General features: G+C 35.7%; 1 protein-coding gene across 1 annotated transcript; it reads left to right on the top strand.

Annotated features, from left to right (window-relative positions):
• Positions 1–2,881: 2,881 nt before the first annotated feature.
• Positions 2,882–4,421, top strand: LOC149192523 (glutathione S-transferase F10-like). Its single transcript, XM_089406400.1, has 3 exons — positions 2,882–3,043; positions 3,310–3,358; positions 3,940–4,421. Exons 1-3 carry the CDS (start codon positions 2,894–2,896, stop codon positions 4,419–4,421), a joined length of 681 nt encoding a protein of 226 aa, XP_089262526.1. The 5' UTR covers positions 2,882–2,893.
• Positions 4,422–24,862: the final 20,441 nt, after the last annotated feature.

The following is a 24,862-nucleotide window of genomic DNA, read 5'->3' as shown; positions in this document are numbered from 1 at the left end:
TATAAAGAGCAATTAAAAAAAGATTATTATATCTATGAATATCAACCTTATTGATATTGAATTTATAAGAAATTGAAAAAAACAATTTTATAATGATAAAACCAATTCCAAAATGCCATAGGCTAAAATATTCTAGTCTCCAATTCCAAAATGCAACAACACTTCTTTAAAAAAAAATTCAACTAGATTTCAATATTTACGGAATAACTTTTCTTTTTTGAATTTACAATATGCTAGTTATTGGTATTTTGACGTTAGAATTTAATCCCATGAGAGATCATTCACATTTACCTTTTCATCTAGATTTCAATATTTACCGAATAACTTTTCCTTTTTTGAATTTACAATATGCTAGTTATTGGTATTTTGGCGTTAACATTTAATCCCATGAGAGATCATTCACATTTACCTTTTCATGTTTATTCCTTACATATTGATTATTTTTTTTTTTTTCTCAAAAAATTATTTGAATTCTCATACTTAGATTGGTTATGGTATTTGGAGTATATATTTAGATTGGTTATGGCATTTGGAGTATTTAAATGATACAGTAATGTTTTAAATATAATTGAAGATTTTTTTTAAACTATATTAATATATGTAACCATATATATAAAACATAAATGTTTTACACATCATTTAATATGTTTGTTTAAGTTATATTAATAGACCTGATCATATATATATAGCATGTATAGACTAAAGCCCACGTAAACTCCTTACACATCATTACCATTCATTGCTATACTTACGATAATATATGCATAAACATTATGGGGGACTATTTCCATACTTTTGATGGTGGTTTATTTTGGAGAGGCTTTGCTATGTTTTGTTCATGTGATGGAGGCCACATAGTTTAAGGCCTAATTCTAGCTCATCCCCTAAGTCATGTTGCAAACAATGTGGATGGTGATCATAGGTTCCCATCTTTGGAGGATGGTGATCTATCTTTGAATGGTTAGTGTAATGGACTAGCTCTCTTTGCCTCACTATCTTTTCCATTTGCATATGAGGCTCTGAGAGCAAATAGCTATGAAGGGAAACATGACGTGTATTTTATGCAACTAGTTATCACAGTGAAAGGTTTATTATTTTTCCTTTTTTTTATAGATTATTTTTCTTACTGATGCCAAGTGAGGATTTTAGGATTAAGTTATATCTCCTAAATTTTTCTACTAGTATCTTTGTTTTTTGAGATTATATTCATTTTTCTTTATATTCCTTTTTCTTATAGCATTAGGCACATATATATATTCCTTTTTCTTCCAGCCTTGTTCAATACACATATATATGCACATACACACATATATATACATATACATCCACACAAGGATTTCTTTTCTCTAGTATAATCTTCGGATCTTCCTTTAAAACATCTTAAGCATGACATTTATCTCTAAGCATGATAGTTGTCTGTGTGAGAACCAAAATGGGTCATCACCCTTTGTAAAATGAAGGAAATTTTTTATTTTTCTATATTTTTTTCCCTCTCTTGGACCATAACATATTGTAATTATTTCTAAGCACTTGGGAGTCTAACTTGTCAAATGGTAGGTCATTTTATAGAATTATAAAAATCCTTATAAAATTATAAAAATATTTTATACAAATGGAAATCCTACATTTTGATAACTATTTTTTTTGTTATTTTTTAAGACATTGATACTATTACAATATATTGAGTAAAAGAGAAAGGAAAAAAAGGTCAACCAAATAAAAATAATCATATTTATTTGACAATAAATTATATATTAAATGGGATATATATGAAATGAAATTAATTAGATTTTATTTAGATTAGTTAATATGAAATTAATTATATTTTTTAGATAATTAAATATGAAATTAAATAAACATGTATATTTTGAAATATTAGTTAATACTTATACACAAAATATTAGTTAATAATTATACACAAATTACATAAAATATTAGAAATACATTAAAAGTTATTAAAAAAAAAATCACACAACTCTGTGTAGATAGTTGTGTAGATATCAACACCAGTGATAAAAATGGAAAAGGGCTGCATAAAGATCTGAATCATCAAATGTTAAAAGATATTATTTAAAAAACAATTAAATTAAAGAAATTGAGGAAGCTTTGTCATTAATTCAAGAGAAGACCGCATGGATAATACAAATCGGAAGATGGTTAGGAGAGAAACTTATATCAGGACTTTAAATTACGTGGAATAGAAATTTTGAAGTAGAAATTTAATATTCTGCCGGTCCTCCGGCTGAACCAAGAGCGGAGTGAAGAAATATATACCTGTAAATTTGTCTATCTGACAATCCTTTAATTGCGAAACAGACATAAGCTGGTAGACACAAATTTTAAAAAATATGGACTCTCCATATCCTATCGAAACATGACAGACTCCGGCCAGATTCCACAAAATTTTGAAGTAGGAATTTAATATTCTCCCGGTCCTCCTGCTGAACCAAGAGCGGAGTGAAGGAATATATACCTGTAAATTTGTCTATCTGACAATCCTTTAATTGCGAAACAGACATAAGCTGGTAGACACAAATTTTAAAAAATATGGACTCTCCATATCCTATTGAAACATGACAGACTCCGGCCAGATTCCACAAGTTAAAACTTCTCCAATAATTCACATGCTAAATATAAATCACTTTTCATCGCAGGTTCACATATCAAAACATAACATACTCCAAATGGAAACACTCTGAGCAGACTTTTGTACCACTTTAGGATGTGCTTGATACTGTGACACGTCTCTCTATTTCAAATTACACGTGGCGAGGATAGATACCAATCCTCATTCACAGTGTACCCTATATATGCATACATAACCTGAACAATGCAAGTGTGGTTTGTTTCAGATCTTCAGCTTAGTCCATTCAACTGATAAGTGCCGACCTTCATGGAAATGATTAAGGCGTTTGGCCTCCCTTTCTCAGCGTGCACAGCAACCGTACTGGCATGTTTAAATGAAAAAGAAGTGGCGTACCAGGTCATCCCTGTAGACATTCTCGCTGGGGATCACAAACAACCTCCATTTCTCTCAATTAATGTAAGTTGTTCTCCAGATTCGATATTCTATGTAAATATTGTACGTAAATATCTCTCATCTTTGAGTACTTGCCTTAAGGTTCCTTTATTCATTGTGTTTCATGTTTCCATCTATGACTACATGCTTTAAGGTTTCTTTATTCATTGTGTTTCATGTTTCCATCTCTGACTACATGCTTTAAGGTTTCTTTATTCATTGTGTTTCATGTTTCCATCTCTGACTACATGCTTTAAGGTTTCTTTATTCATTGTGTTTCATGTTTCCAGCCATTTGGACAGATTCCGGCCGTTCAAGATGGGGCTCTTACCTTAATCGGTAATGCAATATTACACTATTCTTTTATAACATAGTTTAGGTTTGGGCTAGCTTCAATATTGGAATCATCAGTTAAACAGTGAAATGTTCTATTACATTAAGTGTATTAAAGTTGCTAGCATTCCATGTTGGAGGGAGGGATGAATGATCAGTTCAACAGTGAAATGTTATATTACATTATATTAATATTGGTTTTTTTGCTTTGTGTTCATTAAGTCTGTTAAAGTTGTTAGTCTCGATATTGCATAAAAGAATGATCAGTCTAAAGGTGAAATGCTATATTATATTATATTAATTTTGGCTTCTTTTGTTTTAGTTGCGTAAGTGTATTAAAATTGCTAGCCTTAATATTAAATGATCAATCTAACTGTGAAATGCTATTAGAATTGTTAGATTTAATATTAGATGGAAAAATTATCCCCTAAATTGAAATACTAAATTACATTATATTAAAATCAGCCTCTTTGCTTTAGTCAATTAAGTGTATTAGGGTTTTGTTTTGAGAATCACCCTCTTTGGTTTAGTTAATTAAGTGTATTAGAGCTTTGTTTTGAGAAGAATTCATGTGCTGGTTGATGTAGAGTCGAGAGCGATCGTCAAGTATTTGGCTAAGAAATACCAAGGTAGTACCTGCGATCTTATGGGGAGAACAATCGCAGAGCAGGCGGTGGTTGAACAGTGGTGCGAGGTAGAGTCGCAGAAATTCAATCCTCCATTTTATGCGATAATGGAGCAGGTTTTCATAAATCCGATGAAAGGATTAGGCCCCACGGACGAGCTACTCCTGGATAGGAACGTGGAAAAGCTGGGTGAAGTGTTAGATGTGTACGAGGAGCGGCTGTCCAAGAGCAAATATTTGGCTGGAGATTCGTTTACCCTGGCGGATCTCCACCATCTGCCTTACCTCCATTATTTGGTGAATCCTGCTGGAAAGGGCGATCTAGTTTTTTCCAGAAGGAATGTGCATGCATGGTGGGAAGACATCTCTTCTCGCCCGGCATGGAAAAAGGTATCCCACAATATGAAACTCCCTTCCCTTCCCTACATCCCATCACAGAAGTAATTTCAATGAAATTAATGTTGAAAATATAATTTCAACTGTGCAACAGTTGAGCCATGCGGCAGCATGAAGACAATAACCGAGCGCTTCACCAAGGATCGGGAGACAAGAACTTTCAAAAATCAAACTGCAGGCTTAAAGATCCGCTTTAACCTCAGCCTTCAAATCTAACCGATCAACGGTCTAGATCACGTCCGCGTATCGGCAAGTCTGCATATCGGCGGGTTGGAGCATCGGAGGCAGGCAGCGGCAGCGATATGAAATATCGCCGATGAGCGATCGCCGATATCGCATCGGCGAAGTGGCAGCGGAAGGATTTACAAAATGCTTTTGTGTTTGCGATGAGCGATCACCGATTTCGCTATCGGCACATCGCTATCGGCAATGTCATAGAGTCGGGGCCTTTAACATAAGTTATGTAGCGATACGATGGAGCGGACCCGACAACATTATAAATAGTTTTTGATAACTTTCAAGTCCGCGCTCAGGGCATGTTTAATGTATTTCAGGCATATATATATATATGATCGGAGGTATCGGCACACAGTGCGTTCGGCATATCGCAATCGGGGAAACCATGGGTGCAAAACTTTTCATATATGCACGCTATGCGATGAAGCTCGGACCCGATGGGTTTCTGGAGCCAAACTGTATAATATTTGAAATCCGCCCAAGGCCATTTTTCATGATTTAGCAGTGTTTTGCATATGTTTTCAAATATATGGAGAAACAGAGAATTGGCGCGGAGGCAGTTAAAGTGAGCATGGAACAGTACAGCATAGCAGGTAGAAGCTTTCAATTTACAGCATGGCCGAGAAGGAAGCAAGTTGCGTTCAAGCTCCTGCACATTGAATTTCCAGCGACCACAGTTAATGTTTTTTTCAGCCGAGGACGAGAAGGACAGCCTCGAGCAGTTCCCAGTATGGGACGCCATTTTTGTTCATTAAAACTACTCAGATTTTGTATGTAAGTTAGTAGTGTGCATTTGTAGTTGTCGGTGTGAGAGTGTGTGAAAAAAAGTGTAGCGCAGCAGCGCAAGTGAATGTTTTTTACGCAGCAGCGTAGACTGTAATGTATTGTGTGTGTATGTTTTTTTGTGAATCCCTCTGAGCAGGAGAGGAAGAATATTGTATCAGGCTTTTCAATTTTAATGAATACAGATCCTTGTTTATGAGTGTAATACTCTGTTCTGATAAATAATTTGTAGCTTTCCGCTGTGTGAAGATCCTGGAGAGAAACAGAGCATTGTTCTCTGTGTGCATTTTATATTGTGTTTTTGGGATTTTGACAGAAAAACCCCCAACAGTGGTATCAGAGCTAATCCAGGCTCTTTGAAGCAGTCAAAGAAGCTGAAGGAAAGACTTTTGCTGTAGCACCTGTTCTAGCAGAGCGAAGTTCAACAAAAGAATCCAAGTTAAAAGAGAAAGAATGGCAGGCACCAGCACCAGCAATAGTATGGGTATGCAGCTCCCACTATTCGATGGCAAAAATTATGACTATTGGGCAATAACAATGAAAGCCCTCTTTGCTTCCCAAGACTTATGGGAAATTGTTGAGGATGGTTTTGAACAACCAGCAGATGAAAATGAGTTTAATGCATTAACTCAGGGAGAGAAGGATCTGTTGAAAAGCCACAAGAAGAAGGATTCAAAAGCCCTTTTCTTTCTGTATCAAGCAGTGCATGGAAGCTTGTTTCCAAGGTTAGCAGCAGCTAAGACATCCAAAGAAGCATGGCAAACTCTCAAGACAGCCTATCAAGGAATGGAGAAAGTGAAGACAACAAAACTACAATTGCTGAGAAAAGATTTTGAGAATCTGTGCATGAAGGAGTCAGATAATATTGACTCATTCTTCACTCAAGTAATTGGCCTGGTTACTCAAATAGGATCTCATGGAGAGATGCTTGAAGAAAGGAGGATTGTGGAGAAAATATTGAGGGTCTTACCCTCAAGGTTTGATGCGATTGTCACCACCATTGAAGAGACAAAGGATCTCTCAAACTTTTCAGTTGATGAGCTTCATGCATCACTGATAACACATGAGCAGAGGTTGAGTAGAAATGAAAACTCATCTCTTGAGCAAGCCTTCAAGACCCAGATGTCCTTTGGAAGAGGAAGAGGTCAACGAAGAGGAAACAAGAGAGGAAGAGGCAGAAGCCAGAACAGAGGTGGAAAGAACAGTCCAGCAAATGCTCAAGGAAGAGGCAGCAATCCAAATCAGAACCAAGGTCAAGGCAGCAGCCAACAAAGTGGACAGCATCATGCTCAAGGACAAAGGTATGAAAAATCCAATGTCCAATGTTATTACTGTAAAAAATATGGGCATTATGCCAGTGAGTGTAGGAAAAAGCAGCATGATATGAGTAATAGATCTAGTGCAAATATTACTAGAGAAAATGTCAGCCAAGGTAATGTGCTGTTAGCTTGTAATATGGTTGAAACAAATAGTGAAGATATTTGGTTTTTAGACTCAGGTTGTAGCAACCATATGACAGGAAACATAGCCTTCTTTTCTGCCCTAGATAAAAATGTGAAATCAGAAGTCACACTAGGAACTGATAGTAAGGTGTCTGTTATGGGAAAACGGGAGGTAAAAATATTTACAAAGCAAGGAGAAAAGAAAACCATAGCAGATGTTTACTATGTCCCTGGAATGAGATGTAACCTCTTGAGTATTAGACAGCTTGTCCAAAAGGGTTACAATGTTTACTTTGTAAATGATGTGTACACCATCATGGATATACCACCCAGCAAAAGATGTATTGCTGAAGTGAAGATGACAAGGAACAGGATGTTCCCTCTCCGGATCAGGGCAGATTTGAAGAACAAGAAGGAAATGGCAGCAGTCACCCAAGAGGCCTTCCAAAGCGTGCCAAAGGATGAAAATCGGTTATGGCACTTGAGATTCGGGCATCTAAATTTTGGAGGTCTAAACCTATTAAGCAGAAAAGGAATGGTAAGAGGATTACCTTTGATAGAAAGACCAGACAGTCTTTGTGAAGGTTGTATATTGGGCAAACAACATAGAGAGAGTTTTCCATCAGGGAAAAGCATAAGGGCAAAGGCACCCTTAGAGATTATCCACTCAGATTTGTGTGGACCAATGCAAGCTCCATCATTAGCTGGCAGCCTATATTTCTTGACATTCATTGATGATTTTACAAGAAAGACTTGGATATATTTCCTCAAGAACAAAAGTGAAGTCTTTGAGAAATTCCAAAACTTCAAAACACTTGTGGAGAACCAAAGCGGACTGCACATAAAAGTTTTCAGAACTGATAGAGGAGGTGAGTATATCTCCAAAGAATTCCTGCGGTTTTGCAGAGAAAATGGAATTCACAAGCAGTTTACAGCAAGGTATACCCCGCAGCAAAATGGAGTTGCTGAAAGGAAAAACAGGACCATTATGGATATGGCACGGAGCATGTTGAAGGCAAAGCATTTGCCAAATGATTATTGGGCTGAAGCCGTAAACTGTGCAGTGTATATTTTGAACAGGTGTCCTACAAAAGCAGTCATGAACAAAGTGTCAGAAGAAGCATGGAGTGGGAGAAAGCAAGGAGTCACCCACATGAAAGTTTTCGGATGTGTGGCCTATGCACACATTCCAGATCAGCTGAGGAAGAAGTTAGACAGCAAAGGGGAGAAATGTATTTTCATTGGATACAGTGAGGAATCCGAAGCCTACAGGTTGTATATCCCATCTACCAAGAAGTTTTTCGTCAGTAGAGATGTTCAATTCATTGAAGAGGAAGCTTGGGATGGAAGCATAGAGAAAACAGTGAATGTTAAAAACTGTTTGTCTCATGATGAAGATGAAGAGGAGGTGGCTGAAATGAATCTCCAAACAGCAGCACCAACACAAGAACAGCAAGGTACACCATTGAGGATAAATGAAAGTGCTTCTCCAAGCACACCACAAGGAGGAAATTCAAGTGCATCCTCAAGCACTTGCAGACCAAGTGAAAGAGGTAAAAAGTTCAGAAACTTAAGTGACATTTATAATGAAGGAATGAATTCCTTATTTTCCTTGTATTGTCATGTTGATGATCCTATTCATTTCGAAAATGCAATTAAAGATAAGAAATGGATAGAAGCTATGGATGAGGAGATGAATGCCATAGAGAGAAACAAAACATGGGATTTGGTTGAGCTACCAAAAGGCAAAGAAGTCATTGGTGTGAAATGGGTCTACAAGACCAAGAGCAATGCTGAAGGCAAGATAGAAAGACACAAGGCAAGACTGGTCGTCAAGGGGTACAAGCAGCAGTACGGGAGAGATTATGAGGAGACTTTCGCACCGGTTGCAAGAATGGAAACCGTAAGAGCAGTGTTGTCTATAGCAGCACAAAACAAATGGAAAGTCTACCAAATGGATGTGAAATTAGCATTCCTAAATGGAGTGTTAATGGAAGAGGTTTATGTGGAACAGCCTCTCGGATATGAGAAGAAAGGTGAAGAGCACAAAGTGTGCAAATTGAAGAAAGCTCTTTATGGGCTGAAGCAAGCGCCAAGAGCATGGTACAGCAGGATAAATTCATATCTATTGGAAAATGAATTTGACAAGTGTGAAGGAGAACCCACAGTCTACATCAAAGAAAAAGATGGTAAAATTTTAATTGTTGTCTTATATGTAGATGATGTTATTTTCACTAGAAATGATATTTATCTTACTGAGAATTTTAAATCAGTCATGAAAGAGGAATTTGAAATGACTGACATGGGTTTCTTGAGATACTTCTTAGGCATAGAAGTAGATCAAAATGAAAAAGGAATTTTTATCTCACAAGCTAGATATGTAAATCAAGTGTTGAGCAGATTTAACATGCAAGAATGCAAGGCAGCAATCACTCCCATAGTAATGGGATTAAAGCTCAGCAGAGAGGACAGCAGCAAGGATTTTGATCCTAGCTTGTATAAAAGCATTGTGGGCAGCCTTATGTATTTAACAGCAACTAGGCCTGATTTAATGTATGCTGTTAGTTTAATTTCCAGATTTATGGAGAGGCCAAAGGAGGCACATTGGCAGGCAGCAAAAAGAATTTTAAGGTATGTCAAAGGTACCAAAATGTTTGGCATATTATATAGTGTCTCAGAAAATTCAAATTTGGTTGGATACACTGATAGCGATTGGGCTGGAAGTGTGGATGATCGGAAAAGCACATCCGGTTATCTTTTTCACATGGGTTTAGGAGCCATTTCATGGGCTTCCAAGAAACAACCAATTGTGGCGTTGTCTACAGCAGAGGCAGAGTACGTGGCAGCTACAGCAGCAGCATGTCAAGCAGTGTGGATGAGAAGGATGTTGAGAAGCCTAGGCCAAGAGCAGGCAAAAGCAACAGTAATTTATTGTGACAACAGCTCTGCTATTGCACTGTCCAAGAATTCTGTGTTTCACAAACGAACCAAACACATTGACACAAAGTTCCATTACATCAGAGAATTGGTGGTTAATGGAGAAATCAGTTTACAACATTACAGGACTCAGGAACAGCTTGCAGATATTTTAACAAAGCCTTTGGATCAGAAAAGCTTTGAATTTTTGAGGAAGTGTTTGGGTATGATTGAATGCCCGACAGTTGAAATTAAAGGGGAGTGTTGAAAATATAATTTCAACTGTGCAACAGTTGAGCCATGCGGCAGCATGAAGACAATAACCGAGCGCTTCACCAAGGATCGGGAGACAAGAACTTTCAAAAATCAAACTGCAGGCTTAAAGATCCGCTTTAACCTCAGCCGTCAGATCTAACCGATCAACGGTCCAGATCACGTCGGCGTATCGGCAAGTCTGCATATCGGCGGGTTGGAGCATCGGAGGCAGGCAGCGGCAGCGATATGAAATATCGCCGATGAGCGATCGCCGATATCGCATCGGCGAAGTCGCAGCGGAAGGATTTACAAAATGCTTTTGTGTTTGCGATGAGCGATCGCCGCTTTCGCTATCGGCACATCGCTATCGGCAATGTCATAGAGTCGGGGCCTTTAACATAAGTTATGTAGCGATACGATGGAGCGGACCCGACAACATTATAAATAGTTTTTGATAAACTTTCAAGTCCGCGCTCAGGGCATGTTTAATGTATTTCAGGCATATATATATATGATCGGAGGTATCGGCACACAGTGCGTTCGGCATATCGCAATCGGGGAAACCATGGGTGCAAAACTTTTCATATATGCGCGCTATGCGATGAAGCTCGGACCCGATGGGTTTCCGGAGCCAAACTGTATAATATTTGAAATCCGCCCAAGGCCATTTTTCATGATTTAGCAGTGTTTTGCATATGTTTTCAAATATATGGAGAAACAGAGATTTGGCGCGGAGGAGTTAAAGTGAGCATGGAACAGTACAACGTAGCAGGTAGAAGCTTTCAATTTACAGCATGGCCGAGAAGGAAGCAAGTTGCATTCAAGCTCCTGCACATTGAATTTCCAGCGACCACAGTTAATGTTTTTTTCAGCCGAGGACGAGAAGGACAGCCTCGAGCAGTTCCCAGTATGGGACGCCATTTTTGTTCATGAAAACTACTCAGATTTTGTATGTAAGTTAGTAGTGTGCATTTGTAGTTGTCGGTGTGAGAGTGTGTGAAAAAAAGTGTAGCGCAGCAGCGCAAGTGAATGTTTTTTACGCAGCAGCGTAGACTGTAATGTATTGTGTGTGTATGTTTTTTTGTGAATCCCTCTGAGCAGGGGAGGAAGAATATTGTATCAGGCTTTTCAATTTTAATGAATACAGATCCTTGTTTATGAGTGTAATACTCTGTTCTGATAAATAATTTGTAGCTTTCCGCTGTGTGAAGATCCTGGAGAGAAACAGAGCATTGTTCTCTGTGTGCATTTTATATTGTGTTTTTGGGATTTTGACAGAAAAACCCCCAACAATTAATTGGTTCTCATCATTCGCTTCAGTTCATAGATTAAGTGTGTTATGAGTGACGCATTATAATTCGTACATTATGTGTATTACCCATGGACTTGTGCCTTACGGAGGTTGTTTCTGTAAGAACATTCCCATCTCCGCCGCGTTGTTTTAGTGATTCATACGCCTTTCCTCCACTGGATTGCGTTTCAGTAATAAAGTTTCGTTTAATTAGTCTTTTTAGATTTTGAGGTATTCTGGGAATATGTAATCTACTTAGTTTCTGGGCAAATTTGCATATATACGTTTCATAAATGGTTTGGAATTTGAATTTTTTTCTTTATAAGAGATATTTTTGGAATCTCTAATTTCATAACAAATTTACATGCCTTTGTATTTCAATTTGTTTCTTATATGAACTTTTGTTCAGTGTGGTTTTATATTTATACTTATTAATATAGAATTTATTTTATTTTATATTATAATATTTAAAAAAATGATTTCTAGATTATTTAATTATTTTAATAAGCTTTATTTTATTGGAATTAGACAGTTTAATTATTTTACAAATTAAAAAATTTTAAAATTTTGTTCCATTATTCTTTTTATGGCCACCACTACATTAATGGATAATAATTCATACCACCAATTTCTTTACATTTCTTTACGTATATAAATTATATGATTAAAACATGTTTAAATTAAAAATGTATAACGTGTGATTAAAAATTTAGTCCCCACTTGTTAATTGCCACCTATCCAAATTAACAAGAAGTGGGAGGATGAAAAAATTTGTGCTGCAGTAGAGTATACCGGTAGAAAATGAAGCTATTATGCATAAATTCCTTAAAATAGAGCTATTATGCATACCCAATTTCTTTACATTTCTTTACGTATATAAATTATATGATTAAAACATGTTTAAATTAAAAATGTATAACGTGTGATTAAAAATTTAGTCCCCACTTGTTAATTGCCACCTATCCAAATTAACAAGAAGTGGGAGGATGAAACAATTTGTGCTGCAGTATAGTATACCGGTAGAAAATGAAGCTATTATGCATAAATTCCTTAAAATAGAGCTATTATGCATAAATTCCTATTTAAGGATAAACAGGGCACCTATCATAGTGGTGTTCCTTATTTCGTTGGGCCATCTTTTGATTTTTTTTATCATAGTGGTGTTCCTTATTTCGTTGGGCCATCTTTTGCTTTTTTTAAGGATGCAATTGATTGCATCCTTAAAAAAACCCTCCCTTATCAAGAAAGAAGGGCAGGATCTTACCGCCCACACCGGCCGGCACATCATAGCCAATAGGACCCAGCCGAGGGTGGGTAAGTATATCCCACGTATATTTTAGCTCACTTCATTAAGTTGTTAGGCCAATAGTTCGGAAAACCTATTCCCTCAAATTTGATACAAAGGCACTTTATTTATCCTCAATTGGATGCGCCTTCACTTGAAGAAGCTCACGGACAAGGAACTTGAGTTGCTCGGATGAACAGGGCACCTATCATAGTGGTGTGCAGTGGAATACAAACTGAAATTTCCATTGAAATCACAATTTTAATATTTTATCATACCCTTGTTTCTTTATCATATATTTTGTCTGACCCTTGTAATTTCTAATTGCTATAATATATATTAGCCACATATCACCAATAATGTTTAAGACGTCAGAACCTATTTAGCGTCCTAATTATAACCTTTAAAACCCCAGACACAACTAGTTTGTAGAATAATAAAAAATATAATAATAATTAGGTAATAATTAGTGCTTGTTTAGAGTTGCAAAGTTTATAAATAATTATAATAATTAGTGCTGGTTTAGAGTTGAGAGTTGCAAAGTTTATAAATAATTAATATCATGGTGAATTTTGTAATGGTAGGGGATTATGTGTTATAGATATGATGAGTTATGATGTTTGTGAATTCATTTTATATCACTTAATAGATTTCTAAAGAGTGATAATTTTAAGTGGTGGTATAGAGTGGTAAGTGGTGCTAAGAGGAAAGAATATAACAATGGAAATTACTACACTTAAAAAAACCAAACTATCATTTATGTAATTGTTGGGCAAGTTGAATGGAAATGTTGCATCAGGCAGTAGTAACAGTATTGAGGTTATATGAAGATTGCCCCATCATGCAATAGTAGTATTGAGGTTATATGACCATTGCCCCACCTTGACCTACCTCCACAGGACAGTTTCACATTCATGTGAATTAATATGAACATTACTGTACAAGAATAAACTCTAGACACAGCCCTGCAACCCTGCTAGTTTGTAGAAGAAACCCTCTGCAAATTTTTTAAATAGGAAACTAGTGAAATTGATTTTTGGAAATGTGTAGTTATGAAATTGCCAAAACACATTGTTCTATTCTCTAAACACATTGGCTGATTCTCTATTCTTAAAATTAACTTGCAGTAAAAATATCAAAAAAGCGGCACAGGATCCCAAATAAGAGTTGCCAGTGCTTCAACAACAAAGGAAAGCGGCATTGTGAGTTATGTAGAAAATTGTATTATAAAAGAACATAAAACCTATTTTTTTTTATTGAAATCTTAAATGTAGGAATAACGGAGAGCATTCTTAATGGCTTGCATGTGGGTAAGCGTTATCTGTGTCAACCATCGTGTTATCGATCTGAATGAAAGAAAGAATTGCTAAGAAAAGCAGCAACCTATTATCCAAAAAAAAACCCACGTGGATTGAGGATCAGTTTGAAGTTCGAGGATTATCTGCTGTCAGATATAGTGAACTGGCTTTAATAAAAACCCACGTGGATTGAGCATCATTTTGAAGTTCGAGGATTATCTGCTGTCAGATATAGTAAACTCGCTTAACCAGGCGACAGTCATAGTTGGGTAAATCTTAGCTTTCACTGTGCATATTGGTGCCGAGGGCCGTAGTCACAGGCTTAAACGCTGTTTGCAATATTATCCCTCGCACAAACAACCCGCCAATGATATCCCTCTCACAAACAACCATCTAATAATACCATACGAAATAAATTTCAGTCTCTCCTCTAAGCCTATTGTTATTTTAGACAATAAGATTTTCATGCCATATTGCCTGCGATATCTCAACAAACAACCCTATAATAATGCCATATGAAATAAATTTCAGTCTCTCCTCTCCGCTTATATTTATTTTAGTCAATAAGATTTTCGTCCCATATTGCCTGCGATATCTAAACAATTCAGCACAATCCTGGCCTGTGCTATACTAACAGCCATTGTAAATTAAATCATATATTGAGCGGCTTTAAATGGATTTCTACTATAATCTGAGTCAAGTTATTGATTTTATGTTCGATTTGGTATGCAGTTCCATTTTATGAGAGAGGGTACAACTGTTTGCATTAGCTTGTAGAATTAGCTGACTCTAAGGTAACCTCGATGTTTCTTGTCAATAATATGTATATTACCTACTCAATGAGCATGAAAGAACTTGCAGTGGACTCCATAGTTAGTCTTTTGGAGCACCTATACAGTCTGCACAACCTATTAACCATTAAGGGTTATCATCGTATTATTGCAAATTATGGGAATATTGACCAAGTTCATTCTACTTTTATTGATACTTTTTAGCTTTTGGTAAACAAAAGATTCTTCTTCTTCTTGTGGTTGGAGAATTCTTATTACATTGCAGTAAAAAAGCTTGTTGATGGCTTCTAATCTTGCTTTGCTATGTGACAAAAATTGTAAAGAAATAATGGAGTAGAAACTTGTTCTTTTCAATATTACAAATGAGCTAGATAAGATTCCATTGGAGACATCAACATTAAATTACTGATTGAGATTTAACTTAATTGGACTATTTGAAACTAAACTAGGACAGTTGGATGGACTATTTTGACACATAACAAGTGGTTGAATTAGATTCTCCAACACTGAGGAGAATTAAAACCACATAAAATTTAAACTAGGTCTATGGGCTTCCAATCTAAAAAATGTAGATCTACTACATTTACTTTTCTTCTTCTTTTCTTCAAGATCCCAAAGCCACTAATTTTTTTCATAAGTCTTCCATTTTTCCATGTTGTCTAACCATGTCTTGGATGTCTTCCAAAAATTACTAGTATGTGGGATGGTGCCACATATTATGTTATGTTGTGTGATCTTCATCATCAATTTGTTGAAACATAAGTTTATAATAAAAAATAAAAATAAAATCTTCACTAAGCAAATACCTCAAAATATCATTTACCTTTTCATCATTCAAGATGTCTTCAGCATGCATTTATGCAACTTCTATGAAGACTTTATAAATACATGGTGTTGCAACCCATGCTTCAAGTAACCTTAGCTCTTCTTCACAATCGTTCTATGTACATGCACACTAGAAATCAATCAATCCTAAGAGTAAAAAAACATCTAGAGAACAACATTGGTTTTGTTCCTTCTACTCTGCAATGAGAGTTATCTCCTATTTCACTTCCTTCACTACCTTTGCTTTTGTCTCTGTTTGTGTCTCTTCCACTTCTTTAATAACTTGTGATTTTGCAAACATGTTGTCTTCCAGTTGGTTTACAAACTAAATTGTGATTACCTCACCAAATAGTATCATGTGGATATGATGTTTCTATTGCATCATCTGCAACATTCATCATTAGGAAAAAAATAATCATTAGACTTAACATCAACAACAATAATTGTTGGATTCGTCATAGCATTGAATGATCCAATGTCACCATCACTTTCATGAGCAAGCTCTGTTGGTGGATTCACCAAATCTTCATCCACTTGTGGTTGTTCATAGTGCGAATCACAAGAATCTAAGTGCTCCTTCTATGTTACTTCTCCAATTTTCTCACAATCATATTCCAATGGTGGTTGAGCACAACCCAATTCACCAATCTCTTCATCTTCAATTAAATTACTCGTCCTTACACCAAAACTCCTTTCAAGGGTATCAAAAGCCTTCTTGGTTTTCTTGGCATCTGAATTTCAGGTTAAGAATGTTTTCATCTACATATTCTTTTATGCATTTTAATGAGAAGGCATCTCTTTCCCTCTTAAGTTCCAATTCTTTCAAAAAATCTTCATAAATGACTAACTATTGCTTTCACATACATAGCCTCTGGGATTTTCCCATTTGTTGATTCTTGGCACATCACCATTCACCAAAAAAAACATTTTGTTGATTCTTGGCACATCACCATTCACCAAAAAAAACAACTGAAAACATAGTTGTTTCCTGCAATAAAACATATTTGGGGTGGAATCTTTGCTCAACTTCTAAAAAAAAGGCACTTCTGCAAATTTTCTAAAGTAGCACTCCTTTGACAAAAGTTTTCACACACCTTTTCATTCCACTTTTTTTTTTACAATGCCTCATTTTTATAATAAATCCCTTTCTTTTTTAAAATGCTTTGAATATCCTCTTTTGTAAATTTTATTAACAAACTCTTTGAAATCGGAAACAACAACATCCACTCTTAAAAGTTCCAAAACCCCTTTGTGAGTGAAAGCAAATTTACAAAAATTATATGCGCGCTTTAAAAAAAAAATCATAAGGTAGTTACAAATAACACTAACGTGCTCAACAAATTTCATAACTCTCTTAAAAAACTTTGTAAGTGGATTCACCAAACAAAAAATGGAAGTTCGTTTGAAAAATTACATGAGCCCTTCCAAAAACTTTGAAAAATATTCCTTCAAAGAATGACCTTTTTAATAAATAATATGAAGGACCTTTTTTAAATTAAAAAAAGAAAATGAAACTTTTGAAGGAAAGGAAGAACCTTCGTTGAAATCATCGACGTGAGGTAGGTTGATGAGTCAACTTCTAACCTGAGCCACAAATTTTGATTTTTTTAACCCAGGTGCTCGTTCTCCTCGAGCCTTGAATTCTTCCAACAGTTCACGATGCTGATGGGTAGCGTTGCAATGCAGTAATAGTAAGCGCACTTCACATGAATTAGTATTGCATGGCATGAGTGTTGGTAATTGCAATGTTAAAATATTTTAGGTGATGAGTTCAAAAACTATATTCTAATATGCATCATTTATTTCTTAATTGAATATTATTGTTAAAGTTGTAAACAATGTGATCATGATAGATTGTTCTAATGGTGAATTTGTTCTCTTGTTTAAGTAAAGGTTTGTGTATGGCTTTTATGCATGTGCAAGAAAACTATGATGATTACAAATGTGGATATTTTTTAAAGAATTTGTATATACGACTATAAGTTCTTAAATGTTACAAAGAACTTAGATGATGATAACAATAACGCCTTTAAAACTGACTTATTTATCAAAATTGCATTGTCATGTCAATAATAAAAACAAAAATGGGAAAGGGTTATGGATTTTCATATGAGCATACATAAATGATAATTCATAGGTGTTGATGATGTTTTATAGTAGCAACATACATGGTGTTTCCTCGATGTGAAGTTCCAATTAGACCTCAAAATGTTTAGAGTAGGATCCCCATAGTGAGAATTGGTCCAACTACGATATAACAAATGCTTGTCTTGGTTTCAATGGATAGCATAAGAGATTATATAAATAAACCATGAATAACTAAGTAAGTTGACAACATTAAACATTGATTGTTACGTATAAAAGGAGACCTTCACGAGCGGGAGACAAAAGTTAGACTCTTGAAGGAGGTAATAGTACTAACTTAAAAAAGATACACAAGAGCATAAAAATATTCGTTAGAAAAATAGTGCACATAACGATTGTAAAGCGAATATGACACACATTCAATAAGATAAGTACCAAATCCACTAGAATAGTTCAATTTATCTAGTACATATGAACACAACATATACTGTAAACATCCCAAGAATAGTCCTAAAACATTTGTGATACATGTATGAAAATGTATTTGCTCATTGAATTTTAGTTAGGTGAAAGATCCAAATACACAGTTACAATGATGAGAGAGTAGGTCCAGTAGTGAAACATTAAGTAACTTCATGCTTATCCAAAGAATAGTTTTCTCTCCTATGACTAGTAGAGAAGCCAATACTATCACTCTAAATCTTAAGCCTCCAAAACCCCTTTGCTTGAGTTATGAGGTTACTTTTATATCAAGGGGAATTACCTTTCGTATCCCCATGAATCTTGAGTTACCCTCACAACTCTTGGACTTCTATTATTACCTTTCGACTTATATAAAACTCTTGAACTTCTAAATGACTTTTGGACTTCTCCTAAAGATATTGTGTCCATATATGAGTAAGCGACCTTTTATATTCTACATATGATTCTTGTACTTCCACACATTACATTTTTCCATTTTTCTTGAACATAAATCATTACATTCCATATGATGACATGACATGACACATGGACACACGTTTTCTATTATGATGTTACTTGTACAAATACAACTTGACGATGATAACATGGACTTCATGATGAGGTGGAAATGGCAAGTTGTATTTCTTGTCGCCTCATCTCGCATTCTTAGTGGTAAATTTCATCTATGATTAATCTTCATGAAGGATCCACTTTGTTCTTATCTTCACCCTCTGAAAGGTCTTTGATCAATATAAAAATCCTTTGAGTTATCATGCACTGTGTTATTTCTATCTCGATCTATTATCTATTTCATGTCTCCTTGATAACTCCCTTTTGTTCTTCTTCTCCACAGATGTTTCTTCATGATTTATCCTTTCTATATACTTTAAGGATTACCTTGTCAATCTAGGAAGGTACTCCTACAAATAAAAAGCATTCATGACAATGAAAAATCAGTCTTAAAATCATATGCCCTATCGCTACCTAGCTCATGGAATGATCAACTCATGATTGGACTAAGAAAGGGTTACAAGAACGGGGATTGATAAGAGGGTTGAAGGAATACTCATCAGTGGATTAGGAAGGCTCAACTATTCAATTTTATTTTGTTGAAGGAAGTGAAAGGACAAGGCTCATAAGAGGCCTTCAAGGTTCACTTATGCACTTAAGTAAGGGGGGGAGAGAGAGAGAGAGAGAGAAATCAGGGGTGCAAGGTGTAGGTCCGAAGCATGAAGGAGAATAATTCGTTGGTTCAATGTGCACTTGTGCGCTCGAAGGAAAAGGGAGGGTGCAAGGGTGAACACTAAATTGATGATGGGGTAAGGATTGGAGCCTTCGAAGTGAAATTTTGCACTCAAGAGGAACTCGGAAGGTGCATTTCGTTTAGTCGAAGGAGTGTGCTCAAATGAAGGCTTCAGGTTTCATGATTGCACCATGCACTCTTTAAGAGAAGGATGAAGGATTCATTCTTTAAGAGTGCACCATGCACTCAAAGGGAAGGAATAAGGCTTCGTGCTTTAAGAATGCACCATGTGTTCAAAGACTCAAATCTTCAAGAGTGATCCATGCACTCAAAGGCTTCATGCTTTAGGATTGTAGCATGCGCTTTCTAAGAGATAAATTATCCTTCATTGTTCCAAAGAGTTCTTCGTTGTTCTAAAGTGCACTTCATTATTTTGAAGTGATCTTCATCATTCTAAACTTGTTTCAGGCTTATGCAGATGTAGTGCTCTCCAAGAGTGGCTACATGTTCATCTAGAATGAACTTTTCACTAAGGGAAATAACAAAAGGCTAGGTCACTTATGCTAGGAGGTACTAATGCACTGTGAGAGGGAGGATACCTTAGAAAAGAATTAGTTAAAAAGTATTGGATGAAAAGAAACATCAATGAGGTTAATGAATAATCTAATAGCATTGCCTAGTAAGAGGGCTAATGCCTTTACAACTTGCACTGAGAAGGATGACTAAGAAGAGCTCTCAAAATGGGTAAGTGCGGGACAAAGAGAGTTGGGGAAATAAATGCATCTTAACACAAATCAAAAATGGATCACACACAAAAATTATATTAATTCAAGCCAATATAATGTTGAGGACTCATGAACATTATTCACACCTTGAAACGACATCCAAGGGACACCCATTTCTAAGTGTGATAGTTGAAACAACACATTACAATACTTAGAAAACAAATTGCGATAGGAGTGACGACTATGAAGAAAAGGTATGCTAATATATTAGAATGTGTCGAGCACATATTCCAATGGTCTATAATACCATGTAATGCAAAAGGGTGTGCTAGAACTAACTTGGTGATATTCAAACTTGTGACACACGTAGCAGTGAAAATAGCAGAAGTGACATCTACAATACGAGGAAAACACGAAGTTATCATTTGCAAAATGTGAACAACCTTGAAAGGCACACATTATAGAATTATTCTAACATGAACAAGACTCCCATTAAAGTGGAATAAAGTAAAAGTGATAGTGGTGGATGCGAAAGCGAAGGTGTGCAAAAGTGACAGTTAAACAAACTCACCAAAATAGAAGTACAAATGCAACCAAAGTGAGGGAAATTGTCAACGAAAGTGTGCATTAATTGTCTATATGGGTTGAACATCGCACAAGAACTATCTTGATGGTTGGTTCTATTCCTGTTCTAGCATGTATAAGGAAATACCACTTATAAGTTTATCAAGGAATGATCATGTGTGACTGAGTGACTTTGACACGTAAACATATCACAAACATCAATCGACCATGGAATGACAAATTGTAGGATCCTCTGTAAGTTACAAAATTCACGTGTAGATTTTTTTCAAGTGTGTTGATCATACGGTCAAAATTAGGATAAGGGAAGCCAACATTATTCAATAGAACTAGTAATAATCGGATGTTGTTGATTACCTTGTTTGCTCAAACTTCACAAATCTACAAGTTGATGATTCGATGATAAATGTAGTTGGTATGCATCATACATCTAAGAAAATATGTTAAATTAATCCTATATAAATTGACCTAGTGGGTATGAATATTTTAGTGAAAACACATATTAAATCTAATGAGTTAAGTCCCTTATGGACATAGGGTGCCTTTGTTGTCATGGCTAAATAAAAATTTCGATATCATTTTGAATTTGTTTGCATTACAATGTGTTTAACCAACAAAATTTTCTGTGATTGACTTCAATTTATTAATGTTTCATAATTATTGCGAATTGGATACATATGCATAAATGAAATGTCATTTCTCATGAATTAAAATTGTTTCAATTGGAAATGATCAGATTAGAATGCTTATATGTTTAAAGAGGTCTTATTTCCCTTAATTGTTGTTTTGGAAAACAACTTGCTGGGAAATTTATTTTCATTTTCTTATATATAGTATGGAAGAGGTATTCTAATTCTCTATGATTTCTCTTAAATGCATGAAATTGGTTATGAAAAAGAAATAGTACCCATACCTTTATACTATGTTGAAATAATGAGAACATTGATGGATGTGCAAAGTTAAATTGACAAGATGTTTTGAAAACAACAATATTTTGTAGAAGCTATGGTTTTATCTAAAGTAGTGGTGACTAATGTTTCTAGTGTGATTAAGGAGGGGTAGCTTAATGACGTCACTAAGATTCTAGTAACATGATATATAAGAACGAGTGAAAGGTAAAACGTTGCAATGTGATTTGCAATTACAAATACTAAGGTATAATTTTTACCATTATGACATTAATCCTTTTCTAAATTTCATGTTGATTATTATGTGGAAATTTTCAGATGAATGCCACCTGTATGACATGAGATTTCATTCATGGTTTCATGTAAAATATACTTTTACATAATATGGGGCCCTTATTGAGGGTAAAGTATGAATACATGATGTATATGAATATTCCTTATCTTTAATTTTGATGTGCATATGGTCGGTTATTCAAATTACAGTGAGAAAAGATGCTAAAGAGAATTTCACATCCAAGACAGTTATATGACAATTGGGAAAGGCCCAAGGAGGTATATGGGAAAAGGTATTTCTTTCCCTAATTTCATATCCCTAGAGATAGATGATATTAGTAAGTGAAAAATGTTTTCCAAGAAGGTGAGAGGCAAAATCGTAAGGCAGCCGTGTTGGTTTTGGATCATGTTGGAGGAGGACGAAAAGAGTTAGTTGTTGATATAAAATTCCTCAAGACAAGGAATTGTTAGAGGAATAGGTAGGATGTTGCAAAGATGAATCCTATGTTGGACCAAGTGTGGTCAATATTAGGGAATTGTATTGGATGGAAATTTGGCTCTATTTGGTTAGTGGAAAACAATTCCTATGGATTGGGAGGAGCATTTTTTCCCCAGTATTTTTTTCTTAGTAGAACAAGTTAACAAAATAGATAAGTGATGTGTTAAAATGAACTTTTTATATGATTGTATAAGAATTTTCCATATATCATGACAAGAAAGGATCCTAGTGCTCGGGATGGAAATATTGGAAGTGTAGTCCCATTATTGTATTACCAATCTTGTGGATGTCTTTAGGAGGGCCTAAGAAAATATGCACTTTGTGTAGTTATGATGACCATGATCATTATGATGATTAGAGAGCTAGGTTCTCTTTGAGTACTTGTAAAGTTACTATGATAAATAATTGATAGTCAAAAATATTGTGAATATCATTTGATTGAAAATGCTATGATAAAACAAAATGTGATTATGATTGAAAGGTACTAATTGGATATGTTGGTCATACAGATTGGGGTGATTTCCATGGAGGTTGTTAAACCATCCAAGGTTCTTATTATTGGGTGTTGGAAACAATACTGAGAGGGGGGATGAATCAGTATAATCAGACCAATAATTTAATTTTCAAATTGATTTGTATACGCTACTTCAGCTTAATGAACTAGCATGTATACACAACTCTACTTAATGCAACCAGCGTATATGCAGAGATCTTTTGATTTACCCAAATTATCATATATTAAACTTTAACCAGTGTATCAGGAGTTCATTAGATAGTGCAGTAAAAGCATAATAAAGCATCACAAATAGGCGACACACATGAACACCAAGATATAAGGTGGTAACCCAATGTGGGTGAAAACCACATGCTGCTGTCGTCTCTGTCTTCTTTTAATAATAAGAAAATTATGTTTACAATTTTGTACTGGTGCAGTTTTATACCAGTATGCAAGCTTCTACCTACAGAATGCTACAACCTTCTCTCACTCTCCAGCTTCTACTGGAAGGGAGCTACAACCCCCTAGCTCTTGTACTAGCTGATATGTTTACAAGTATGTAGGTGCTGGCCTAGAGAAGGCTACAACCTTCTCTTTTCTTCCAGGGACCATGTTTCATAAATTTTCAAACTGGATCCATCAACAACATCATTCAATCATCAAATATATCTACATCAACAAATCTCCCTTTGAACCAAGCACAACCGAATCAATCAATCACTTTGACAACCCATCAATTTGATCTTTCAGAATGCTGTCACCAGAATATAGTAACCAGAACCCAAGCCAGAACCCAGAACACTGCAGCAGCAAACAGAAGCAACTAAAACATATTTTATAAGGTATACGCTACTTGCATGTGTCGAACTTACGTGTACACATGCTTTTCTCAAAGCCAACCAGCGTATACATCTGCAAAAGTAAATTCAGAGTTATGCAGCTATTCCAAACTTTAGTTATACCCAAATCATATTATTTACATAATAATATATGCGTCAGTGTTCAGATATAGAATATACATGAGCTTCAACAAAAAAGATAGTTCATTTTACACCTTAAGTTCCCAATTCATCATTAGATTTGATTCCTCATTATTAGCTAAGGTTCATCCTTGGTTCAGATCCAGCCATGCATCATAACCCAATAACTTGCATACTAGGTCTCACACTTCATCAGATGTTCGATACTTGCACACCTTGGCCTAATGATCTTCTCCCCCTTTTATTGTTTGTAGGCCTTTCTTAATACCATGGACCAAAACCACTTAGGACCAATACCTTGGACCAAATATCTATGGTCAATACCTCAGACCTGATACCTTGGACCAATACCATTGTCAAAATACCATGGACCAAATACTTTGGACCAAAAAGCTTACTTTTCAAAGGTATACGCGCTTTTCTTTTTGTGAAAGTGTGTGTGTACATATACGTGACTTGTATATAGTGAACCTGCATGTATACGGGGCTTGGCCAATGGTGAACCTGCGTATACCTCTCTTTCTTCATTTTGCGAAGTCTGATTTGTGACTCCGTGCTGTTAAGATGTTGTACTGTGATATGTCGTCTGAGTGAGTTGCCATCAAGGACAACACCTGTGTCATAATTCCAACAATCTCCCCCTTTGGGCTTGATGTCAACATCAAGTCACTATCCCCCTTTGACATCAAGAGTAAAAGGTCATTTTGCCCCTGAGTACATGCTGAAATCTCTGATATGCTGGACTCTGTTGGTTGAGCTCCCATGATCGAGTCCATGATCCCCCTGAACATAAGCAAAATTCTACAAAAAGATGTTCTAAAAGAATAACATGACTCTATACATACATCTCCAATGACCTTCCTATCACCAATGGCTCATACATACATCCATCTCCTAACCAAGTGGGGATATACCAATTGTTTACACATGATAAAAACAAGAAATGTTACATCATTCCTCCCATGCATAGTGGGGTTACAAATTAGGTCTTTTCATGACCTTTACATTAAATGATAGACATGACATATATAACTGAGCCCAAATATCTGAAACAAGACCATGATAGTCATCAAAAACTATCATACACCATGTATGATCTGCTCCATAAGCATC

This window comes from Pinus tabuliformis, chromosome 2_2 (genome assembly GCF_031772625.1).
Source record: "Pinus tabuliformis cultivar Carrire ecotype Pingquan chromosome 2_2, CPIR1, whole genome shotgun sequence".
In the NCBI taxonomy this organism is placed as follows: Eukaryota; Viridiplantae; Streptophyta; class Pinopsida; order Pinales; family Pinaceae; genus Pinus; species Pinus tabuliformis.
The sequence above is the reverse complement of the archived record's forward strand: the minus strand, read 5'-3'. Positions and strand labels throughout refer to the sequence as shown.

What these genes read in the sequence shown, in the direction of transcription:
- LOC149192523 (XM_089406400.1), top strand. Translation starts at nt 2,894, where the DNA reads ATGGAAATGATTAAGGCGTTTGGCCTCCCTTTCTCAGCGTGCACAGCA. An exon ending in CTCCATTTCTCTCAATTAAT is followed by an intron (nt 3,044 to 3,309) that starts GTAAGTTGTTCT and finishes TCATGTTTCCAG; the next exon opens with CCATTTGGACAGATTCCGGC. An exon ending in TGGGGCTCTTACCTTAATCG is followed by an intron (nt 3,359 to 3,939) that starts GTAATGCAATAT and finishes TGGTTGATGTAG; the next exon opens with AGTCGAGAGCGATCGTCAAG.